Here is a 24,339-nt window from a genome sequence, read left to right as displayed (position 1 = left end):
TCGCACGGGCCACGCAGGTATGCCAAGCAACTGGCGCTTACACTTACGTAGCGTTCTGTAGGCGCCAAATTCTAATCGTTGCTTTGTAGTTAAGTCTTTACAATATGGCGAAAGTTGCAGAGAACGGAAAGTACGTGGACGACCTCCAGCAAGCGCTTAAAGAAAGCTTAGCTGTGGTTGCGGTTAGCTAATTAAAATCTGAACAAAGACTAATCATCGAGAACATCGTGGAAAGGAGATATGTTTTCGGACAGTTACCGAAGGGGTTTGAAGAAGTTTAATCTTTCAACTACTAGGTTGAATGTTCAAATTCTTGAGCTCGAAAGGCCACCGATTCTCTTCTAGTCCCTTGGTCATTTTCATTTCACCTCTTTTGTCGATTGTTGAAGACCAAGTTAAATACCTTTTATCATTGGGAATCGATGCTGCTTTCATTGAAGAAAACAAAACCAAAGACCAAGAAATATTGCATGGAAAGGGCGGGCTTGCTTTATTGTAAATGTCAGCTTAGTACAGGGTTATTTACCCACATCTAATAAACAAAGTTTCCACGTTTAGCTTTTCTTTTTTTTCAAGCGAAGATTAGGTTAGATTTTGGCCGGGCGTGCACAAAAAATTGCGTAAGCGCCAGTTGCTAGACACACCTGCGTGGCCCGTGCGACGAAATAGCTTCGCGGGGTTGGAAAAGTTTCAGTTAGAGCAAACTATACAAAAAATCTTGAAAGATTTAGGCTTACATCTCATCTAAAGTTTAAAGCGACATATCAATGCTTGCAACCATCATGTTTTGAACGAACCTCGCAAACTTTTAAACTCGTTCTCTTGTGATACCTTTCGAAAGTATTCAGTATAATTTCTGGTAAGATTTCGCGGACAATCTGATCGATTTCTCTAGTATTGTGTGCTGAGACTGAAACTTTTCACCTCGGGCAAAGCTTCGTCGCACGGCCCAAACAAACAAAGCGAGCAACAGAGCTTATTGAACATGTGAGTGTTAAAACACACGAAAGGACTCCAAAGGACGCTTTACTCTGATTGGGCAGAAAAACACAAAGATTTTCTGGCACCAATCAGATGCCAGAACGACTTCGACCGTTTGGAACTAGTCTTGTAAGACAATGTCGCCAGGGGCTCTTCTGCCCTTAACTTGAAATCGAATCAAAGCCCCTGGGTCTCCGAGGATGAGGAATTTACAGTCCCGCTCCGTGAATCGCTTTCAATCGACCGTGTCTGAATTTCGGCAGCTTCCATGGATCTAGCAACGTCTCTAGCCTTCTCAAGTGTGAGTTTACCATTGACAGCGAATAGTTTCTTGCGAAGATCATGTAACCGACATTTATCGATTAACTGATCGCGGATTTGTTCTTCCTTGGATGTTCCGAAGGTGCAATTCTCGCTAAGCTGGAAAAATCTGGTCACAAACCGGTGTGTTGTCTCGGACTCTTCCTGTTTTGCCTGACAGAACTAATGTCGCTCAAATGGATGTAACTTTTGGCAAAAAATGTGCGTGCAGTAGTCTCATAGCTTTCGCATACTGCGTTTCTTCTTCTGGGGTTAGTCCAGGGTCCCTTAGCGTAACAAAAATGTCCTGAACATCCTGTCCAGCGCAATGCAAAAGTAAGGCTAGTTTTTGTGCATCTTTTGTGATACCCTTGGCCTCGAGAAAAAAACTCAAAAGAACGTTTCCATCGTCTCCAACGAGGTCCCACGCTTGTCGGATGCCCTGTGCAATCGAAAGGGTGTATGTTTCCAAATTCGATGTTCACGATCATATTTGCTCTGCATATATCTGAAAATTTCCTTTTTATCGTCGTCGCCAGTTGTAGAATTTTAATGTGCGTATTTAAACAACGGATTATAGACCACTTTCATAAATGGCTACCGGATTAATATTCTTTTGTTGAAATTTAAATTAGCCTTTCTGGCCTCGTTCTCCAGTACAAAATTTAAAAGAATACATTATCTCAAGCGAGGCCAGAAAGGCTAATTTAAATTTAAACAAAAGAATATTAATCCGGCGGCCATTTTTGAAAGTGGTCAATACCGGATTACACCGCGGTCCTTAACTCTTCGACTCCATACTCTCTTCTCGCTCCTAACCTATCATAGTCTTTCATATATCCCGGCATACACTACAGAGAAGAAGATAATTATTTGTGGTAATAAATCATAGAAATCTTCCTTTAACAAAGCGTTAAAAGTAACAAAATTAAGGCTATACACAGTTCTTATGGGTATTCGCTAAGTTAAGTTTTGAATGAACTTGATTATCATACCAAAAGCACGCACGCACGCGCACACACACACACACACATCAACAAACAAATAAAACAAAACAAAGCAAAAAAGCAAACAAACAGGAGGAAGGTAACTATCTGTGTAAATGAATGGTGAAAGTTTTCATTGCCACAACGTCAGTTTAACGAGTTACACACGAAACCCTTTAAATGAGTATCAATTCCTTCCCTTTTAAACATGGTCTACATCCGTTGAATGAGCTTACACGAGACAATTCAGCTCTCATGATCATATCTGATAGCTGACTTGATGTTTTTACATACTCGATCGTAATTCTTCATTTTATTTTGTTTTCAGAGGAAAAAAGGCGACGAGGAGGTAATTATTTGTAGTAATAAATCATAGAAATCTTCATTTAACAAAGCGTTTAAAGTAACAAAATTAAGGCTCTACACAGTTTTTATGGGTATTCACTAAGTTACGCTTTGAATGAACTTGATTATCATACCAGAAGCACGCACGCACGCACACACACACACACATACACACACACTATCAAACAAATAAAACAAAACAAAGCAAAAAAGCAAACATTCAGGAGGAAGTTAACTATCTGTGTAAATGAATTGTGAAAGTTTTCATTACCGCAATATCAGTTTAACGAGTTAAACACGAAACCCTTTAAATGAGTATCAATTCCTTCCCTTTTAAAAATGGTCTACATCCGTTCGATGAGCTTACACGAGACAATTCAGCTCTCGTGATCATATCTGATAGTTGACTTGATGTTTTTTCATACTCGATCGTAATTCTTCATTTTATTTTGATTTCAGAGGAAAGAAGGCGACGAGAAGGTAATTATTTGTCGTAATAAATGATAGAAATCTCTATTTAACAAAGCGTTAAAAGTAACAAAATTAAGGCAATACACAGTTTTTATGGGTATTCACTAAGTTAAGCTTTGAATGAACTTGATTATCATACCAGAAGCACGCAAGCACGCACACACACACACACACACACACACACATACACACATACACACACACACACACACACACACACACACACACACACACACTATCAAACAAATAAAACAAAACAAAGCAAAAAAGCAGACATTCAGGAGGAAGTTAACTATCTGTGTAAATGAATTGAGAAAGTTTTCATTACCGCAATATCAGTTTAACGAGTTAAACACGAAACCCTTTAAATGAGTATCAATTCCTTCCCTTTTAAACATGGTCTACATCCGTTCGATGAGCTTACACGAGACAATTCAGCTCTCGTGATCATATCTGATAGTTGACTTGATGTTTTTTCATACTCGATCGTAATTCTTCATTTTATTTTGTTTTCAGAGGAAAAAAGGCGACGAGGAGGTAATTATTTGTAGTAATAAATCATAGAAATCTTCATTTAACAAAGCGCTAAAAGTAACAAAATTAAGGCAATACACAGTTTTTATGGGTATTCACTAAGTTAAGCTTTGAATGAACTTGATTATCATACCAGAAGCACGCACGCACGCACACACACACACACACACACATACACACATACACACACACACACACACACACACACACACACACACACACACACACACCATCAAACAAATAAAACAAAACAAAGCAAAAAAGCAAACATTCAGGAGGAAGTTAACTATCTGGGATCACTCACAGTTTCTGGGCAACCAGTCGATTTTAAATCGTCACGATTTATAAGTCACTCGATAAACGATTTAAAGCGAGACTCGTTTGTTTGTGAATAGAAACGAGACTCGTTTATAGAAACGAGACTCGTTTTTAGAAACGAGACTCGTTTTTAGAAACGAGACTCGTTTTTAGAAACGAGACTCGTTTGTAGAAACGACACTCATTTTTAAAAACGAGACTCGTTTGACGAAACGAGAGTCGTTTTGCGAAAGAATACTCGTGTGCCAAACTTTGCTCTTGGCGCATGCGCGGATGTATATATTTTTTTTTCCAGGGTAAAGTTTTAGGTTCAAGATAAGCTGGGATTTTGCTGCAATATGTTAAGGTAATCTCTATTTTCTTTTTCTTGGGATTATAAAGTGCAGGGAAGGCCTTAACCGATATTTTTATAGAGCTTCTAGCATGAATTTCAGCACATAAAGTAGCACTAATTAATTAACTAATTAATTAAGTTGAAATCTTGAATCGGATCCTATCCCATTACTAAAGTTACTTCATCTTTCCACAACAAGAGGGAAACCAGAAATTAAAACCATGAAAGATGTACATTTTGATAAATAAAAATTAAATGCTGAAACTTCGTATTCATTATGCAAGGAATATTTCATCATATTTTGCTGTTTTAGACTTTTTTTTTCCCTTTAAGTAGACGCATAGCTGCTTCAACTTGGGCTTTCTATATCGCACATCTGGAGTTATCTTTAGGAGACTGCCCTGTTGCCATTGTTACTGTCGTTACGAAATTTTTTCATTTCCAATCATGAATAAGTCTACTTGTTTTTATTTTTGCCTGCTGGAGTGTAATGAATGTTGTTATGGTACTAGACAATAATCAAAATAATAGGAGTAGGTTCCTACAGGTGCTAAAGGTTGAAATTGAAGGGCTTTTCAATGACTTTGCCAAGTTTTAGATAAATTGAAGGACCTCTTTTGGAAAGGTTTGCATAAGAAAGTTTAAAAATTATTTAACATTATTTCTCAGCTTTTCTATTAAAGTACTGCAATTTTTTACTTGAAAATTGTTGAGAAAAAGCATTGCAAAAATCAAGTTCTAGTCCTCAAATTCAAGTACTTTCAAGACCTTGAATTTGTAATTTTTGAATTCAAGCATCTTCAAAGACTTTCAAGGCTTTTATGAACTATGAGTAGGTAATGTACTTGCCTTTAACTGCAAGGAGAAAGGAATTTTTTATCTATTATTGATATCGAATCAAAGTTTGTTGCAAAATGTTCACCCAAGGGGAGTTTTCACAAATCAGTTGATTGAAGCAATATTACTTTTCAATAGTTCATGTTGTTTTTAATAGAAAATTGTCTGAATATTGAATATCGCTGATGGCCACAACAAGAGAAGTTGTACTATTTACAGTTTTAGTATATTCAATTAGAGGGATTTCACTTTCATTAGATACCAAGAGGCAATACACATATTTTGACCTTTTAGTGGGTTAAAAATACATGTCATACAAAAAGAACTGAAAACCTCATTGAAAACCCTGTGCATTCATTATTATTTCTTACAAGATTTTCAAGAACTGATTTGCTATTAACTGAATCAGACTTTGTTCCTTCACTGTAATCACTTTTAGGATCTAAACTTACTTAATTTAATTCAGATGGTTCTTATTATCTCCCTTTTTTTTTTCCATGCTACAATAACTATTTTGCATAAGTCAGCCAGTACATTTCGATGATTTTTTATTAATATTCAAGATTTATTTAATTAACACATGATAAATATCATTGGTTTGCATTTCTGTGAATTCCCATCCCAGTCATCAACTGTGGAAGAGAAACAAATACAAAGAGTTAGGTGTGAATTTTGAGTGAAAGTCAATTTAAGATGACAGGCATGGGTAATAGAAAGATGAAACAATCTTCAACTAAAAAAGGCCTTCTAGATGGATGATTTGACTTCCAAGAGACAAGAAGGAACTCTAGGCCAAAAATGATAAATAAGGTAAACCCAGAAATGGCAGTGATTATAACCATGGCAAGGAAGGGAATTAAAGAAAAAGGAGAGGAAGTTATGAACTAAATCAACTAACTTGTAAGAGAAAGGGCTGACAACTTGGCGTTTAGTATTCTGGTTATTTCCTTTTTTTTTTTTTTGGGGGGGGGGGGGGAGGGAAGGTGGGGCATGTTACCTTAAAATTCCACAATAGGATTTAAATCATTCACACCTACCACCTCTATTCATTCACAGGTTCATTGTTACAATGTAAAGATCCATTACTTGACATCAGAAAGTTGTACTGGGGAAAAAAAGAGCAAAAAACAAGTGGGAGTATGTCTTTCTAATGACAGAAAGACATACTCCCACTACAACTAACCCTATTTCAGAAAATTTGGCTGAAATAATTTTTTATTATAGCAATACCACACATCTCAGTGAGTCAACCAGACTCGTTCTCAGCGAGCCAACTAGACTTATTCTCAGCGAGCCAACCAGACTTATTCTCAGCGAGCCAACCAGACTCATTCTCAGCGAGCCAACCAGACTTATTCTCAGCGAGCCAACCAGACTTATTCTCAGCGAGCCAACCAGACTTATTCTCAGCGAGCCAACCAGACCTATTCTCAGCGAGCCAACCAGACTTATTCTCAGCGAGCCAACCAGACTTATTCTCAGCGAGCCAACCAGACTTATTCTCAGCGAGCCAACCAGACTTATTCTCAGCGAGCCAACCAGACTTATTCTCAGCAAGCCAACCAGACTTATTCTCAGCGAGCCAACCAGAATTATTCTCAGCGAGCCAACCAGACTTGTTCTCAGCGAGCCAACCAGAATTATTCTCAGCGAGTCAACCAGACTTCTTCTCAATGAGCCAGACTTACAAAGTCCAGTATCCTCAGCAAGTCAAAGCCCAGTATCCTCAGCGAGTCAAAGACCAGTATCCTCAGCGAGTCAAAGACCAGTATCCTCAGCGAGTCAAAGACCAGTATCCTCAGCGAGTCAAAGACCAGTATCCTCAGCGATTCAAAGACCAGTATCCTCAGCGAGTCAAAGACCAGTATCCTCAGCGAGTCAAAGACCAGTATCCTCAGCGAGTCAAAGCCCAGTATCCTCAGCCAGTCAAAGCCCAGTATCCTCAGCGAGTCAAAGCCCAGTATCCTCAGCGAGTCAAAGCCAAGTATCCTCAGCGAGTCAAAGTCCAGTATCCTCAGCGAGTCAAAGACCAGTATCCTCAGCGAGTCAAAGACCAGTATCCTCAGCGAGTCAAAGACCAGTATCCTCAGCGAGTCAAAGACCAGTATCCTCAGCGAGTCAAAGACCAGTATCCTCAGCGAGTCAAAGACCAGTATCCTCAGTGAGTCAAATACCAGTATCCTCAGCAAGTCTAAGAGCAGTATCCTAAACAAGCTAAAAAGAAAGCATTTAATTTGGGGCCAGTCAAGGTATATGGGATCCTCTACAAGTGATAGCTTTAGATTTGCAGCAAATTTAATTCCATTAAACACTGAGTCTTAGTATTATAAGCAAGTTGAACTATAGATACAAAATAAGGGACAATCATACTAACCTTTGGAATAAAGCTCCAGGGGAATTGTCCAAATTTCTGTAAAAGAACAAATATGTTAGCCAAGTCACTGGTACCACTAAATGAGGAAAAAATCTAAATGAGAGTGAAAAGGAACCATTGAGTGCTGTATAATTTTTTAAATATCACCCTGAACTTTAATCAAGTGGAAACTATTTTAAGAAGTTGATTCTGTTTGCTTTACTTGCCTTTCATAAAAAAATAGCTGTTGATAATGGGTGCATAAATACTCCTTTTCTGAATTTTAACCTTGATTTCAATGTTTCCCATCAGCGGAGAGAGTGATCTCAGGATAAACAATGTTCTTCCTATTTTAAAATTTATAAATGAACTCTTAACATATTTCCAAGGTTGTGATAATTCCACTACTTAATTGACTTGGCAATTACCTGGTTTTTGATAATACATTTTTTACTAAGCCAAGTCATCTCCTACCTCTCCTGGGCTGGATATTCAAGCTCTTCCCCTTTATAACTTGGTTATGCAATATGGTTAAATTACTACAGAGTGCTAAAATTTCTGTGCCTTTTCTCCTGAGCGAATAAATACGAAATGGAAAGTACAGAAACATATCTGCCTTCTGAGTTGTTTCAATTCTTCATAATGCATGAGATAAATGAATGAAGATCCATCAAAATCATAACCTCCACGCATCATGGCTAATGTGGCATTACATTTCTATTTTTCTTTCCTTTTACTTCATCTGGTAATTTGTCTTTCAAATGGCTCTAACCAAATGATAAAGTTCAGTGGTTGAGATTCTGAACTTGCATCCATTGTTTGGACCTCACAATGAATTACAATAATTTATAAACAATATTTGGCAAATGAAAAGGTCAACTTTTGGTTTCACCGAGGAACAGCATACGTAGATCACTGTACTTAATTCTCACCTTGAAAAAAAATAAGGGGCCACCCTTACACTCGTTTTTCAAGTGAATAACCTTTTCACAGGGTCAAAACATTGAGCCCTACTGACTAAGATTGACCTAATATTATGGAAATAACAAGAAAAGGCCTTGAACCAGTTAGGAGCTTTCTTTTTAAATTGTTTATTGAATAAGAAATGTGGAGACAAATAATACCGCAAACAATGCATAATGATAGTTGCTTGGTCACGCCAGTTACTTATTAAAATTAGCTTTAATTTTTAATCCAAGAAAAAGGTAATCTTCGGAACGAACCAACATGACAGGGTTAAAAATCGATATTTTGACGTACTTGGTTAAAGTAGTTGATTAGCTTCTTCGTGTCCTAGAAAAATTCGGCATTGTAACTGGGCCAGACTCCAAATCAACGTAAATTAAGAACGTATCCTCGTTTGCAAGTGAACTCAGTTCAAGGTCAGATCATGGGTCACCTTTACTTTCGGAACGTAGTGACACAGATTTCACAGGGAACTTTATAAAGAAAAATTTCCCAAATCCTTAGAGGAGCTGCGTTCGTTTTTGGATCCATCTCAAACCTCCAGTAAACAAGCCTGATTGTAAATAGTTATTGAATAATGAAACGCTGGGGCCAAATTTATTTAAACATGGAATTGTTTCGCGTAATTCCGCCCAAAAACCCTTTGGCTATTGGACAGGAGGGTAATCAAAACCTTTGCTTGGCATGTATGATACTGTAATAAGAATACGTGGCACTAGCTTACTTGTAACATAAGTTGAACTGTGAACTTATAAAATTCAGCTGAATTTAGTCACGTACTCACCCGACTCTCGACTCTTGCCTTGTAAACAACGTAGCAACCGGTATCATTTCAAATGCATAGATGTGTCATCATGTAACAGAAATGGATTGTTTATGTGATGTATTCCACTACATTCTCGTTAAGCAACTTCTAAAACGACTGCCATTCTCGACACACGCGTACCATTGTGGCTGTAGCTGCTGGTTTCCTCTCTAAGCCATAACTAAGTCTAAGCTGTCACATCAAGTTGGAACACGCTGTGCTTGTTAAAAATTAAAAAAAACATCGAAGGGAGAAAAAGATAAGGCTGAAGGCGTGCACGAAGCCAGTAAATCTAAGATGTAAAATTACGACCTTGATGGCAAAGTAAAAATTTGAATGACATTGCGCTTGATTCAAGGACCTTTGCCGGCGTGGGAAAGTTCAATCTCGAGCCTAGGGGCATCTGGGCGTTTGTCAGCGGTATGACCTCAGGGAGAATGGGTTACCATAAGCGCCCAGCCTCAAATAAGCGCCCAGCCTCAAATAAGCGCCCAGCCTCAAATAAGCGCCCAGCCTCAAATAAGCGCCCAACCTGAAAGCCCAAAAATTAAGGTTACCTCCTACCTTCGCGGATGTCCTTCGGGAGAAAATTCGTACGCGCGCTAGTTGGAAGAAAACCCTAACAAACTAGACATCAAAACAAAGGTTAATAAATGCAATTTACGATAAAAATATAATTTCGGCGATTTTTTCACTTAGGAAGTGTCAGGAGCCGGAAAGGCGTGAAACGACCGAGTGTTTTTCTATTGAATTTATCAGGTATCGGATCCCGCGGCACGAGAAAAATGGCTGCCTAGTCTCATTCACAAGGTATCAATCAACAAAAATGTGTCAGGCTTTTCCAATATTCTGATTGGTTGTCTGGATATTCGCATCTAAAGTTAGAGTAGCGAAAAATATGCGAAGCGTTTTGCGTAAATGGACACCACGTAAAAAATATTTAAAAGATCAAAATTTCCTGACACACTTTTGTTCGTCATCATCCCGGGAATGTTTTGGCGAAATTTCACGAAAATTGGTCAAATCTACATACCCTATAAATTCGTTCAAAGTGGATGTATTCCTCTCAAAATCAAATGCGAGATTTTAGCTCCCAAAGGTTTGTAAACAACTTGCGCCACACCAGGAGATTATCTCGCCTCCCGAAACCGCAAACCAATGAGAAAGACGAGACCCGCCGTCAATGACAATGGATCAAGATTGTCCCGGGAAAAGTATCGTGTAGCAGTCTTTTTTTTTTTTTCTCGCCCTGTTGATCGTTTTGTAATGGACAAAGTCGGCGAAGAGAAAACCCTCGGCAGAAAGGGTAAATCTGTCGCATTCTTCTTTTTCTCCATCGGTTTCGTCAGATTCCAACGAAGAATCTTGTTTACAACCTTCTGTGGTGTTGACTTTAATTTTTCCGCTCTTTGCCCCAAGGATAATTGAATGCTGTCGATCTTCAGTGGATGCCAAGCTTGTCGACGGCTCCTGGCCAAACCAAGAACCTTTGTCGCCTTGTTTTGTTTTGTTTTGTTTTTTCTTTTTTTTTGACAAAATGCTGCCATCTCTCTCTTCTTTGGACCTTTTTCTCTTTTTCTTTACCCAAGGACTCTTCTCTAATTTTGAGTTTTGTGTTATATCCACGAGAAAAGACTTTCTACGAGCAGATTACTTCCACGTATGAAATTTGTCAAGGGCGCGATGTAATATTCCTCCTAATATTCGAATATTCCCCCGGGGGGTTCGCCCATTTACGAGATTATGACACCTTCCTGATTTATTAACTTCTATTCGAAAATACTTTTTTTTTTAAATAAGTCGGACGCTTTTTGAAATTTTTAATTTTTTTTCTTTTGCAAACACTAGTTAAAAAGTGTAACTTCAATCTAGTCCCAAAACAAATTAGCCTCTGAAGGTAGGAAGTAACCTTAAATAAGCGCGCTTAATAATGATAAATAATAATAGTAATAACAATAATAATGGTCTCTATTGATTCAAAACAGAAAAATACAGTCCTAATGTTACAAGCAATTTGAGTTAAAAGAGTTAAAAGGTTAATAATTCCACAAAATTAAATTTACCACCTGATTACAGTTAAAAATTGTCATATAGGTTATGTCTAAAAATTAAACGACCAACGAATGTATTTTTAAAACGTTTACTTTTGATGCTTGTTCTGGTGCCAGACGTAGTCCGTAAGTTGTAGCTGCAGGCCTTTACAAGCGGAATAAAAAGCGACAGGGGTGATTGGCGGCCTTAGAAACCTTTTTAAAAATACTGCTGCTTCTGTAAAATTGATCGTAAATTGTGATTTCTTGTAATAAAATTCCTTTTCCAACGATCGAAAAAAACATTGTAGTGGGGTGAGGTCGGAGTCTGATGCTCCATATGGGCATATGTGAAATGGGGGAAGTACTAAGGAATCGAAAAGAAAGTCTATTTGTACCTGCTTATACCCCTCTTTACGTAGACATCTAAGGACATAGAGGCATTTAACATGTGTATTGAACCTACAGTCACTCTGAAAGGTGACACCTAGAATGCTCACATAAGTACAACTAGGGATCCCTAACACAGGAGGGTACAATTCATGATTGCCTTTCAAGGACTGTAAGCTCCTTACATTTGCTGGGGTTAAATAACATTCCATTTTTTCTATCCACTCTAAGAAATGTTTGACCAATGTCTCAGACATGTCTTTAACTTTGTAAACAGGAGCAATGATATTTCAGTGAAACAGCAGCATACTAGAATAACACTGGCAGGGTATCTAAATAGATCTCTAGATCATTTATAAAAATATGGAATAGTTAGTGTCCGCTTACGCTACCTTGAGTAGTACCTTGATTCAATAATTTCCAATCAGAAGAAATATTATTGTAGCAAATTCTTTGGTTTCTACCTTTCAAAACACACGGGTATAGTTTAATTATATATGGATTTAATTGGAGATTTCTCAACTTTCTTGCGAGCAAGAACCAGAATACGGCAATTGAATTTTTTTTTATCGGTTGATTGAAAAGGTGATGGACTCAACACAGAAAGTGTGTTTTTCTGAAGGGATCGATCGATGTTTTAACAGTTTTTTTTTTTTTTTTTGTCTTAATCAAATTTTTCCATTGTAAACTCCCAAACTGCCACTCGATGCGTGGAAAACATCCAACCAAAGCCACTGTACAAAGCAATGACGGGAAGATGTTTTTCATGAAACGATGGATTGCTGTTGTTCCTGCCAAAGACGTACAAGTAGATATAAGTCATTTCATTAACTTGTTTGGAATAAAAAGTAGAAAAGAAGAGATTGTAGAGCCGGTGCAAGCGAGCGGATATGTAAATGTAGAAAAGTAAGATGTCAGAATAGCATGAAATAACAAATTCAAAAAAAGAAAGTCTGTGATCATGATCAGCATCAAAGGAGAAATCGAGATGTTTTTCTTGATATGTAAAGAAAATCGCGAAAAATGGTTGTATGTTTGAAAACACAGAAATGAGGTGCGTCGCCATTCAAAGCCTTTCTCAGGCCACACTTTCAGCATCTGCTTACACTTAAAAGTAAACCGTTCTGAAAATCCATCACACCCACGTCTAGGGTAATCCGAGAAGAAACTTCAGATGTTAATACAGAGGGTTTCCTTTCATATTTATATATGAATCTTAAGCTGGCCTGTACTTCTGTGATGCACTTCACCCAAATATTAGTAAGATGTCATGGCCTCCGAAACCTACCGAGCTATGTGATAGTGCAGTCAAACTTTCAGAAGAACTAGATGCGTTTCTATACTCTAAACTGGCAACACACACACATCTCGGCGGAATATTCTGATCGCGTGCGGCGCCTTGTTACCTCTTTTGGCCAGGACATTATTTAAGGAGTTACGGCAGGAGTACAAAAACCACCCAAGCAAATACTGTTACCGTATGCCGAACAATGTTCAACTTATCCAGATGCCACACCGATTGGGGCATGAGATCGGTCCTTTGCCTGAAACTATCAAGCCATATATCAAAGCAACACTCCCGTGGGGTATTATAGATAGATTGGAGGAGACCCTTTCTGGTGCAGGAACCAAAAAGCCAGTGGCTAGGATGGATTTAACATTTCTGTCCTTAATGAGGTTCAACTATCTCACTGGCTGTCAACAGGTATCTCCCGAGTATCGATGTGCCTGCTAATGACATGGCTACCGTTCACAAGGTTCTAGTGCAGTCTCTCAAGGTAAAGAACACGCTCAACTTAAAGAGCATCGGCTTCGTCATTGACTTAACACTGTATGCAAAGGCAAGCGAGGGACAATGGAAACAAAGCGCAAAATTGAAAGATATGGTTATGAAAATGGAAGTATTCCACACAGCATGCACCATGTTGTCCAACACTGGCAAACGCTTCCAGGATGCTGGCTTGCGGGAACTGTGTGTAGAGTGTGATGTGATAGCAGAAGGTTCTATTGCAGAAGTTCTAAAGGGACTTACTCGTGTATGAAGCCCGATACTGATAAATCCCTTGATTCCACTATTCCTGGTAAGTGGAAAAATTTTCTTTACAGAATTTTAAAAAATTAAAAATGAAAAAATGAAGCTGTAAACCTATTTGTTTCTGTACTTCTAAACATAGCAAACTTTACATAAAGTAACAAGAAATCACCTTTATAAAGTTATGTTTTTATAGACTCATGCATAATACAAATTTAACTGCCAACTACAAGAAGAAAAAAAATCAAGGCCTTTCCCTTTAACTTTAAAGATGACAAGGACATGGGAGGGCAAAGACATGACATTGAAGAGAGGAAAACTTTAAGTGAGGGTAAGATTTAACAAACAAAATTCATTAAGTTTCATGGCTGAAGAATTTCTCCAGTTTTCTAATTTGCTCAAAGCATTCCAAAATGGGAAATTCAGGCCAATCCCGCATGACCAAAAACCTATAAACAACTGACGACAACAATTTCTTCTTACTATCCTCACAGAACCAGAAAGGAAGAAAAAGAAGACCCGAAAGAGAAGAAAGAAGAAAAATAATGAATCTCAGCAAGAAGGAAACGAAAAACCTAGTTAAAGTGTAGATGAAGTTATTAATAAGTGCAAAAATTATCATGCAATGTCTTCTATATTGAAATAGCCTTAACTTTTCTTTCAATACCTGTCAAAAAGTTATCTTTGCAAATGTGATGAGAATAAATGATATAAAGTTTTCCAATATGTATTAGTCGACTCTAATCGGGCCAGATGGTATTATTTGACAACATTTTCCAGAGGCAAAGAGGTCAACGAGCTATAATTATATGCAACTGATAACAAAAGTTTTTGTTTCAGTCATTATGGTCATTATGCACTTATCAGCGGCCGTCCCAGGGGGGGGAGAGGGTGACCCCGGGGAACCCCTAGGCATTTGCAAAGGAATTTCCTAAGCCCCCTAACCAACAATAACATTGTTCAATATAAAGCTACCAATGCCCTTCCCCTGGGGACAAAGAAGTATGCTCTACTAACTCAAACAATGTAATGCTCCAAAAGAATGTTATTTGCCACAAGCTAAAACTTACTTCAGCTTGTGTTTACTATACAGGGCTATACAGGGCTCAAAGTTAAAAACATCCTATGTGGCTTTTTGCCGACGACTAACTGGAAAAAGTAGTAGTAGTAGTAGTTTTTTTACATCTGTAGGTATCAATGGTAATAGCCAGTCACCATGGTAAGGATCTTTTATTCTCAAGATGGCGGCAATGGTAAAAATCCAGTGGGTGTTTTCCCATGTGTCTCGTCTCGGAGGTGCAAATGCACTTCAATGCAAAATTGGCGACGAAAGTCTATTCCCCCGTATGACCCCAGGGTCGACCCCCAGGATGGCAGCTGCTAGGTACATAATTATTAATCTCGTTATCTGTTTCTTAAAAATTCACAAACAATCACTAAATCAAAGCTCTCTTTCTTAAAAATATCCTTACCGAAGCAATCTCATCTCTGTAATAATCTAGAAAATTTTCCTAAACATAAACATGTCAGAGCATTTTTTCATAGCGAATTAGATTTGTCATTTTGATTTGCGTTTATTTTGATGAGATCCCTGAGATAAAAGATAGTTTCCGACGAAAAAATTCATTTTAAGAAACGATCATGTACTTTTAGATCATGTATTCTATGAATACAGTTTTCATAAATTACTCGGGCTTTCCGAAGGAAACGCCCGAAATAAATTCGGCTTTTTTTTTTTTCAATTTGAACCTTTGGCATCTGTAAGAACCTACTGCTATATAGTAATATATTTTTTTCATTATTGTCTAGTACCATAACAAGATTCATTACACTCTAGCAGGCAAAAATAAAAACAAGTAGACTTATCCATGATTGGAAATGACAAAATTGAGTAACGACAGCACAAATGGCAATAGGGCAGTCTCCTAAAGATAACTCCAGATGTGCGATAGAGAAAGCCCAAGTTCAAGCAGCTATGCGTCTGCTTGAAGGGAAAAAAAGTCTAAAACAGCAAAATATGATGAAATATTCCTTGCATAATGAATATGAAGTTTCAGCATTTAATTTTTATTTATCAAAATGTACATCTTTCATGGTTTTAATTTCTGGTTTCCCTCTTGTTGTGGAAAAATGAAGTAACCTTAGTAATGGGATAGGATCCGATTCAAGCTTTGAACTTAATTCGACACAAATATCCAGTGCTACTTTATCTGCTGAAATTTATGCCAGAAGCTCTATAAAAATATCGGTTTAGGCCTTCCCTGCACTTTGTAATCCCAAGAAAAAGAAAATAGAGATTACCTTAACATATTGCAGCAAAATCCCAGCTTATCTTGAACCTAAAACTTTGCCCTGGAAAAGAAACTATACCTCTGCGCATGCGCCAAGAGCAAAGTTTGGCACACGAGCCTTCTTTCGCAAAACGACTCTCGTTTTGTCAAACGAGTCTCGTTTCTAAAAACGAGTCTCGTTTCTACAAACGAGTCTCGTTTCTACAAACGAGTCTCGTTTCTACAAACGAGTCTCGTTTCTATAAACGAGTCTCGTTTCTATTCACAAACAAACGAGTCTCGCTTTAAATCGTTTATCGAGTGACTTATAAATCGTGACGATTTAAAATCGACTCGTTGCCCAGAAACTGTGAGTGATCCACTATCTGTGTAAATGAATTGTGAAAGTTTTCATTACCGCAATATCAGTTTAACGAGTTAAACACGAAACCCTTTAAATGAGTATCAATTTCTTCCCTTTTGAACATGGTCTACATCCGTTCAATGAGCTTACACGAGACAATTCAGCTCTCGTGATCATATCTGATAGTTGACTTGATGTTTTTTCATACTCGATCGTAATTCTTCATTTTATTTTGATTTCAGAGGAAAGAAGGCGACGAGGAGGTAATTATTTGTCGTAATAAATGACAGAAATCTCTATTTAACAAAGCGTTAAAAGTAACAAAATTAAGGCAATACACAGTTTTTATGGGTATTCACTAAGTTAAGCTTTGAATGAACTTGATTATCATACCAAAAGCACGCACGCACGCACGCACACACACACACACACACACACACACACACCATCAAACAAATAAAACAAAACAAAGCAAAAAAGCAAACATTCAGGAGGAAGTTAACTATCTGTGTAAATAAATTGTGAAAGTTTTCATTACCGCAATATCAGTTTAACGAGTTAAACACGAAACCCTTGAAATGATTATCAATTCCTTCCCTTTTAAACATGGTCTACATCCGTTCGATGAGCTTACACGAGACAATTCAGCTCTCGTTATCATATCTGATAGTTGATTTGATATTTTTTCATACTCGATCGTAATTCTTCATTTTATTTTGATTTCAGAGGAAAGAAGGCGACGAGAAGGTAATTATTTGTCGTAATAAATGATAGAAATCTTCATTTAACAAAGCGTTAAAAGTAACAAAATTAAGGCAATACACAGTTTTTATGGGTATTCACTAACTTAAGCTTTGAATGAACTTGATTATCATACCAACAGCACGCACGCACGCACGCACGCACACACACACACACCAACAAACAAATAAAACAAAACAAAGCAATTTACATCATTTTACATCATTTTTACGTCCATTTTACATCAAATTACGCATTCAAGTGTTAGCGAATTAAAATACGTTCAGTGACTTGAATCCTTCAGGCTTTTAAGAAAGTGAGAGGCGAAAGTGATTCACCCTTACCCTCTTCTTTCTTAGCATGCATAGGCTCCTAGTGGTTTATATACGTTCACCAAGTTTGCATAGGTAACTTGGCTTTGCAGACTCTGGTGATTGTAAATTCCCTTTCCTTTAAACCTGGCCGGCTTACATCAATTCATTAACTTTTAAGCGATATTTCAGCTATGACATAAAGGTAATTCTCTGTGGTAATAAATCTGAAAAATGTTTTTTTTTTTTGGCAATGTATTAATTGTAACAGAGTACGCAATTCCTTGTATTCTCTTTTACTTTCACAATTTAAAGAAAACAGGCTTTTGCAGGTTTTCACCCAAGTTTTGTTTGCTAAAAATCGCGTTACAGCCTTACAGAAGATATAAGAGACAATTTGATATACGTTGCACATTAAAGCCGTGATTGTGCACGATCGATATGGATATTTTTCAATTCGTATGAACTAGTACTCGATACCAACAACACAAATCCTTCCATAACTTCTTTTAAATTGTATGCTCGCCTAGTCTAAATGGATAAACCTCAGCCTTTATTTAAATGGATAAACTACTGACTCTACTGACTATTAATTCCTTCCCCTATAAACATGGTCCACATCCGTTCAATGCATGAGTTTACACGCGAAATTTCAGCTCTCTTCTTATTATATCATATATTATCATAAAATCAGGGCCTAGATGCTTTTTCATACTCGAAAATTACACGCGACAATTCCGCTCTCCTGTTATCATATCTGATAGTCGACTTGATACTTTTTCATACTTGATCGTAATTCCTCATTTTGTTTTGTTTAATAAATAGAGAAGCCTTGACTGTGCTCTGTTCTGTAGTAAAGCTAGCAGGAAGCGGCTGGAGTACGAAAGAAGTGTAGGGTAGGGAGAAACACGAGACTTAGTCGTACCGTTGCTATGGCGACATAAATAGATATAAACAGGCAATAAGAATCGGTTTTGTTTCTTTGTGGAAAATCTAGTCATTAGATTTTCGTTATAATTTGCATCCAACGAGCTTGTGACGATACTCATAAGTTAACACCATTTTGCTAACAATTTAACAGAGAAATCTTTAATTATCCCTTGTCGAAGGTTCAGTCGATTTTCTACAATTTTCGTTGTTTAAAATCAATTTTTTTCAATGCTTCAGTTACTTATTTCCCAAAGTATTTTCGTGCCAAATTTCGTGAAATTCTAATGAGTAGTTCTCAAGAAATAGGCATATTTCCGAAAAAGCAATTTCCATTCAATCGCAATATTTTTACTCACTACGCATGCGCTGCATTTAACTGGGTTCTTTCGGTAACGAAGAAAAAGCTGGGAATTGCTAGGTTTCGCACTCTTGTTATCATATCTGATAGTTGACTTGATAGTTATTTTAATCTTGGAGTATTTCAACATTATTTTCAAAGTCCCGCTTACGTGAGTTTTCCACAGATCAGTAGTTTCACATTCAAAGGTTACTTACTTAAAATCATACACTGTGACATAAGTTCTATCTATAACAAGAGTGCGAAACCTAGCAATTCCCAGCTTTTTCTTCGTTACCGAAAGAACCCAGTTAAATGCAGCGCATGCGTAGTAAGTAAAAATATTGTTCAGAGAGTAATCTCAGTGTTTTTCATGGAAAATAGGCGCACACTTTATCGGGATAAAGTGAACAGGAAAATTGAATACAACCCATAGAGCACGTACACGATTATAGCACGACTAGTTTCAAACACATGTCAATACTAGTCAGTTTGTTTATTTCTCGCTAGCTCACGAAACAAAGGTATTTCCGATTGTCAATTTACTTCAGTGTAAAGTCTACTGAGTAAAATGCAGTACATGCTAAGGATCACTAATAATAATATAGGACCGTCTTTGAACTCCTGAGACGATTATCGTTCACTGAGGTGAAAATTCAATGTGGGTCTACAAATTTGAAGAAGCAAGAAACATTGCGTGGCAGTTAACAAAGGGTCGATCGATCCTGTGATCAGTAGGAAACATTTCCTGCGAAAAGTCGTCACGTTAACTCGGTTTAGCATACGTAGATCCGTTAAAAGCGTTACCTTCCAGCTTTTAGCGCATCGTATTTCTAGCGTGTTGGCACTATATTTTCACGTTACATTAATTAGTTTTTGCCAAACATGCTTTTGTGTCTTTTTCCAGAGGTGGATGGATCTGTTGATGGCCGTGTAATATCTCTTAGCTTTGCTTGACAATGTAACGTAGTTTACAGTATCATCGAGAATAGCGTTTTGTATGGCAACGATAAACGGCAAGTGATTCAATTAGCTTCACAAAAATAGCAACAAGGCTCGTTTTTAGGCTCGGCATATAAATATTTTATATCCAAACATACGAGTTAGGATATCCCAACACCTGTGTTTGGGAATAAATCAGCCATAGAATGCAATACTTCAACAAAGACTTTGCACGCGGTTAAGATCGTAATCTTGGTACACAATCCCCAGTTAGAGTTAGGGATTCTTTTTTATTTTTTACGTGTAGCATGCCAATTTCGGGAAAATCAACAGCCCACTTGTCTTTGTACTGTATAGTACTTTTTAAATTCGAAAGCTCGAGAAAATAAAATTATTTGGCTGTGTTAGGGAATCTTTGTGATTTTCAATTTACCCCTAGTCTTATGTACACGTTGCACACTATATGCTAGGTATAAAATGAGTAAGTTTTTTTAAGAAACTGCGGTGCTGCATAGGTGGGGGAACGGGGATATTTGACAGGAAAATTTGAAGTTTTATCAACTATGTTAATGATGCAAGTTGGCTAACGTAAAGAGTTTCCAAAAAAATAAGGATTTTCTTTTTAGTGGTGGGAATCTGTCTTTACAAACATTACGTTTTGTCTGCTGGCAGCCTTAGCAAAACTAAAAATGATTTCCTCGGGGCAATAGGCCTTAGCTTGTAAGAGGTGGTATAATGCCACCTTTTTCACCGTTGTCTGCGCATGAGCAGTAATGGAATAGGCTCGGAAGAAAGTACTTTTATGTTAAAACTTATCCTGATTTGACCGTCCATGGTTACGAAAAAATTGGAAACTGTTAGTAAGGATCACTACTACGGCGGACATTTTGTTTTTTTTCTCAGTGTTCTGATATTCTCTCTATGCACTACACATTGGATATCTTGTTTGATAGTTAACACTTATTCCACGAGCGAACGTTGGATATGAGATGATAGATAGCCAACGAGGTGCGTAGCACCGAGTTGGCTATAATTATCTTATATCCAACAAGTACGAGAAGAATACTTGTTTATTAAAAACGTTAAATTAAATTATTAAATATTATTAATTTTTCTGGCTCGCTTTTAATTTTAAGCTGACGCGTACGTTTACCATATTTGTAGATTATGGTATCTCGGCTCATACCATAGTGGCTAAGCCAATAAAAAGTCTTGAATTGTACTATGCAATAATCCAGTTTTTAACCGAGAGCTAATATACTTAGTGATACAATAAGTTTATTATCTCTTCATTTTCTTAGAGCACGTCTTACTATAGAAGTACAACAGCAACAAGAAAAATATCACAATGACGCACTTGCCTGGTTTCTAAGACCATCAAATGCAGTCTTGAATTTCTGTTCCTTTTTTTTTTTTTTTTGTCAACGAGCGCTATGAATTAGGCTTCGGATCTCCCTTTATTGTAAAATGTATTAGTAATTGTTCATAATGGACATTGCTGTCAACTTTTTTTCGCGTAAATAATACACACTTGGACTGGGAGGATATACTTTTTTTCGGGTAAATTAGTGTTTTTTTTTTTTATAACAACACCTAGTGGAGGCTTATGCTTAGAAAAAATTATGCATTCTTCTGATATAATACAATGGCGTTAAAGGGAAAGTACGATCTAGAAAAAGTTTTCTTTACCTATATCAAAAGTTCCTTGCTTGCATTGTCCTAACTGGCTATTCATTTGAGCTAAAAGCGTTTTAGTGCAAATAATTACATTCCAAAAGTCGGCATTTTCAAATTGAAATTCTTTGTTTCTTTGAAATGAACACTGACATCCCTACGTGGCTGCAAATAAGATTAAAAGCCATAGAATTGAAAGCCTATACCTGCCTCCGAACTTGACCACCTTTCATCAACTTTTTTTATCGAACGGTACCCAGAAGAAATGAAGAATAAAACGACCAAAGAACAATCTCCAGCTCTTATACACCATTTTACGGCAATACTCAACCGAGAAAAAATACGTACTAAAAATGTTCACAGACAATGAGTATATAAAATCTAGAAGGGTACAGCTGCGAATCGTGAGCCACCTATTCACGTGCTCGTGCTGATAGGAATTAATTCCACTTTTTTTGCACTCGTCTGGCTAAAGCTGCTTGACTTACATGACGGTTCCCGTTTAGGAGTAAATCCGTCCTCAATACCATATAAAAATGCACTAATTTTATTAAATGCAGCACGTGACTTGACGGTTTCGTAATAACTAAGTGATCCATCAAAGGCCTGATCTCATAAGACTGTTGCAAATCATTTCGGATTGTTGGTTTTCTATTTTCACACGGCTTCTGCAAATAGAAAAGGCTGGGGTGCAATTCAAATTGGGAGGAAACTCGTGGTTCCTACTACGAAGCCTGTGCACACTTGTCTCTTCTCTTGAGTCAAATTCTTTAAGCAAAATGTTTACAACAGAACAATGAATCCTTATGGTGCGGCAGCCTCATATGGGCAGACTGGTCCCTTCAAGAGGTTTCTGATAGTGTCTCAGACTTTCTTTGCGGTAGTATTCTTTAATGTGCCTTTCAGCGTAGCCAACGGTATGGTATTGATCTAAAAGTGCAATTCACTCGTAAATCTTTAGTTCAAATAATCTCGAATCACCCATCGAATCTAAAGGTTCTTAAAAGAACTGCACCGCAGCTGGGTTTACTGAGTTGTAATCCCAGTGGGAAGGAAGTCTCGTCACACCACACAGGCAAAAATGGAGGGGTGTAAATAATAGGTAAAGTGAATTGTAAGGGAGCCCCCTCTCCCCATCAACCCTTCACACTTTCCTATCTGTGACATGCGCATAGTATTTGAAATAGTTTAACTTTTAAAAGAAGTTGCACCCGATACACTCCATACAATTGCTAGGGAAGTTTTTTCAAACTTAAAAGTATTCACAGATTACTATGCATGTTTGATTAAATTAAATACACTCAGTGATACTGATTCAAGTTCATGTTTTTTCATCTGATTTTTATTGCACATTCTATTAAATTAACTAATTAAACCATCTTTCTATATATGATCAACAACATCAACGATAGTGATACGGTCAAATGAAAAGGGTCTTAATGGGAGTGGGGTTTACGTTGACGGTTGGCGGTTAAGAATAAGCCCTTTGGACGGTTGACTGTTAAATTTTGGGTGATTTGATAGTTGACGGTTAATTTTTGGGAATGTCGTTTATAAAACGAGCTTAGCACGCGAAATTTGGCTATAATTTTTTCATAATGACGCGTTTGCAAAGAACTGTTGATTTATGTGACCTTTTATTGACAAATGACCAACGTTTTACGACACCGGAAGTGTTTCCACATCGGAAGTGTTTCCACACCGGAAGTGTTTCCACACCGGAAGTCAGTTCTGTCGCTAATCAATTTTAATCACGACTAGAAGTTAAAGGACTTACATAAATGTGTTTAAGTGAAATGTCAAAATTTTTATTTATGAGCAACAGAACTTGACCCTTATCAAGGCAATCGTTTAGTTTTTAGGATATCTGAGACACATGACGGCTACAATTGGCTTGATTGATTGGCTTGTTCATTTGACGGTTAAGTGTAAAAAATATTGCGTTTTTGACGGTTGAGGGTTAATATTTTGGCCATTTGATGGTTGACGGCTAAGTCCATTGAGATCCTCAACAACATCAAGAATAGTAACACGGTCGAATTAAAAGGATCTCAATGGGAGGGGGGTTCGCGTTGACGGTTGACGGTTAACAATAAGCCCTTTGGACGGTTGACTGTTAAATTTTGGGTTATTTGATGGTTGACGGTTAATTTTTGGGAATGTCGTTTAGAAAACGAGCTTAACATTCGAAATTTGGCTATAATTTTTCATAATGACGCGTTTGTAAAGAACTGTTAATTCATTATGGAACGCCAGGACTGTCTTATGTCCATTTTCTTTATTATAAGCTATGCTTTTGTCGTTATATGCAGTACAATGATCGTTACATGCAGTACGATTGTCGTTATATGCAGTACGATTGTCGTTATATGCAGTACGATTGTCGTTATATGCAGTGCGCTAGTTGTTATATGTAGTACGTTTGTCCTTATATGCAGTACGTTTGTCGTTATATGCAGTGCGATTGTTGTTATATGCAGTACGTTTGTCGTTATATGTAGTACGTTTGTCGTTATATGCAGTAAGTTTGTCGTTATATGCAGTACGTTTGTCGTTATATGCAGTACGTATGTCTTTATATCGAACTGTTGTTATGATCTATCCACAATTCAAATCACTCGTATCAGATCCAAGCTCCTCGCAGCCTGACGCCGCCATTTTGTTTGTTTTCGCGGGAAAGTTGAATGTTAATTAAAAAAGCTAAATGGAGGGCAAAATGGTATGAGGGGTCATCTCCGCAAAGATCCTGTTTCAAATTTTGTTATGAAGAACCTGTATTCCCGCTCAACGAAAATTTATTCTTGCCTGGGGACCATTCTGTTTACTGACCGAAATTTAACTATTTAAACAATAGAGTGTTTCTGTGGAGGAACTATCGGCTAATAGTTGCCCCGCATATTTGCCCAAGAAGCGAAGCTTCAAGGGCAAATATGCTAGTTTTAAGAACATCAAATTTCCAAGGGGCAACTATCACACCGATAGTTCCGAGACATAAACACTCTATTGTTTTTATTGTTCACCACTACATTTTCTTCCGCGCCTACAGAATTGTCAGAAATCTCCAGGTATATTTTTGAAGGTAACAGTT

At 37.4% G+C, this 24,339-nt stretch overlaps 2 protein-coding genes and 2 long non-coding RNA genes across 19 annotated transcripts in view; 3 read left to right on the top strand and 1 right to left on the bottom strand.

Annotated features, from left to right (window-relative positions):
* The window catches only part of LOC148718519 (uncharacterized), a 677,830-nt gene that overhangs the window by 468,032 nt on the left and 185,459 nt on the right, over positions 1 to 24,339 (top strand). For 4 of the 15 annotated variants that reach the window (XM_088740223.1, XM_088740224.1, XM_088740226.1 and 1 more), the window contains 5 exons: positions 2,596 to 2,616; positions 3,072 to 3,092; positions 3,600 to 3,620; positions 16,559 to 16,579; positions 17,043 to 17,063. In XM_088740223.1, coding sequence (XP_088596349.1) covers positions 2,596 to 2,616; positions 3,072 to 3,092; positions 3,600 to 3,620; positions 16,559 to 16,579; positions 17,043 to 17,063 — 105 coding nt within the window. The remainder of the gene's footprint in view (positions 1 to 2,595; positions 2,617 to 3,071; positions 3,093 to 3,599; positions 3,621 to 16,558; positions 16,580 to 17,042; positions 17,064 to 24,339) is intronic. The other 11 variants (XM_088740231.1, XM_088740232.1, XM_088740230.1 and 8 more) reach the window with 10 other exon arrangements.
* Positions 3,628 to 9,204, top strand: LOC148718525 (uncharacterized). Its single transcript, XM_088740246.1, has 2 exons — positions 3,628 to 4,281; positions 6,331 to 9,204. Exons 1-2 carry the CDS (start codon positions 4,274 to 4,276, stop codon positions 7,313 to 7,315), a joined length of 993 nt encoding a protein of 330 aa, XP_088596372.1. The 5' UTR covers positions 3,628 to 4,273; the 3' UTR covers positions 7,316 to 9,204.
* LOC148718524 (uncharacterized) lies at positions 5,638 to 9,775 on the bottom strand. Of its 2 annotated transcripts, none has more exons than XR_015993716.1 (4): positions 9,210 to 9,775; positions 7,481 to 7,516; positions 6,140 to 6,211; positions 5,638 to 5,738 (listed from the first exon to the last, which is right to left on the bottom strand). It is a non-coding gene; the product is annotated as an uncharacterized LOC148718524 (long non-coding RNA). The 2 variants fall into 2 exon arrangements; XR_015993715.1 differs by having other exon boundaries at positions 6,144 to 6,211; positions 9,210 to 9,774.
* On the top strand, positions 12,274 to 14,401 carry LOC148718523 (uncharacterized). Its single transcript, XR_015993717.1, has 2 exons — positions 12,274 to 13,731; positions 13,954 to 14,401. It is a non-coding gene; the product is annotated as an uncharacterized LOC148718523 (long non-coding RNA).

The sequence above is a fragment of the Stylophora pistillata genome, chromosome 12 (assembly GCF_964205215.1).
Source record: "Stylophora pistillata chromosome 12, jaStyPist1.2, whole genome shotgun sequence".
NCBI lineage: Eukaryota > Metazoa > Cnidaria > Anthozoa > Scleractinia > Pocilloporidae > Stylophora > Stylophora pistillata.
Note: the sequence above shows the minus strand (reverse complement) of the source record. Positions and strands in the feature narration are given on the sequence as shown.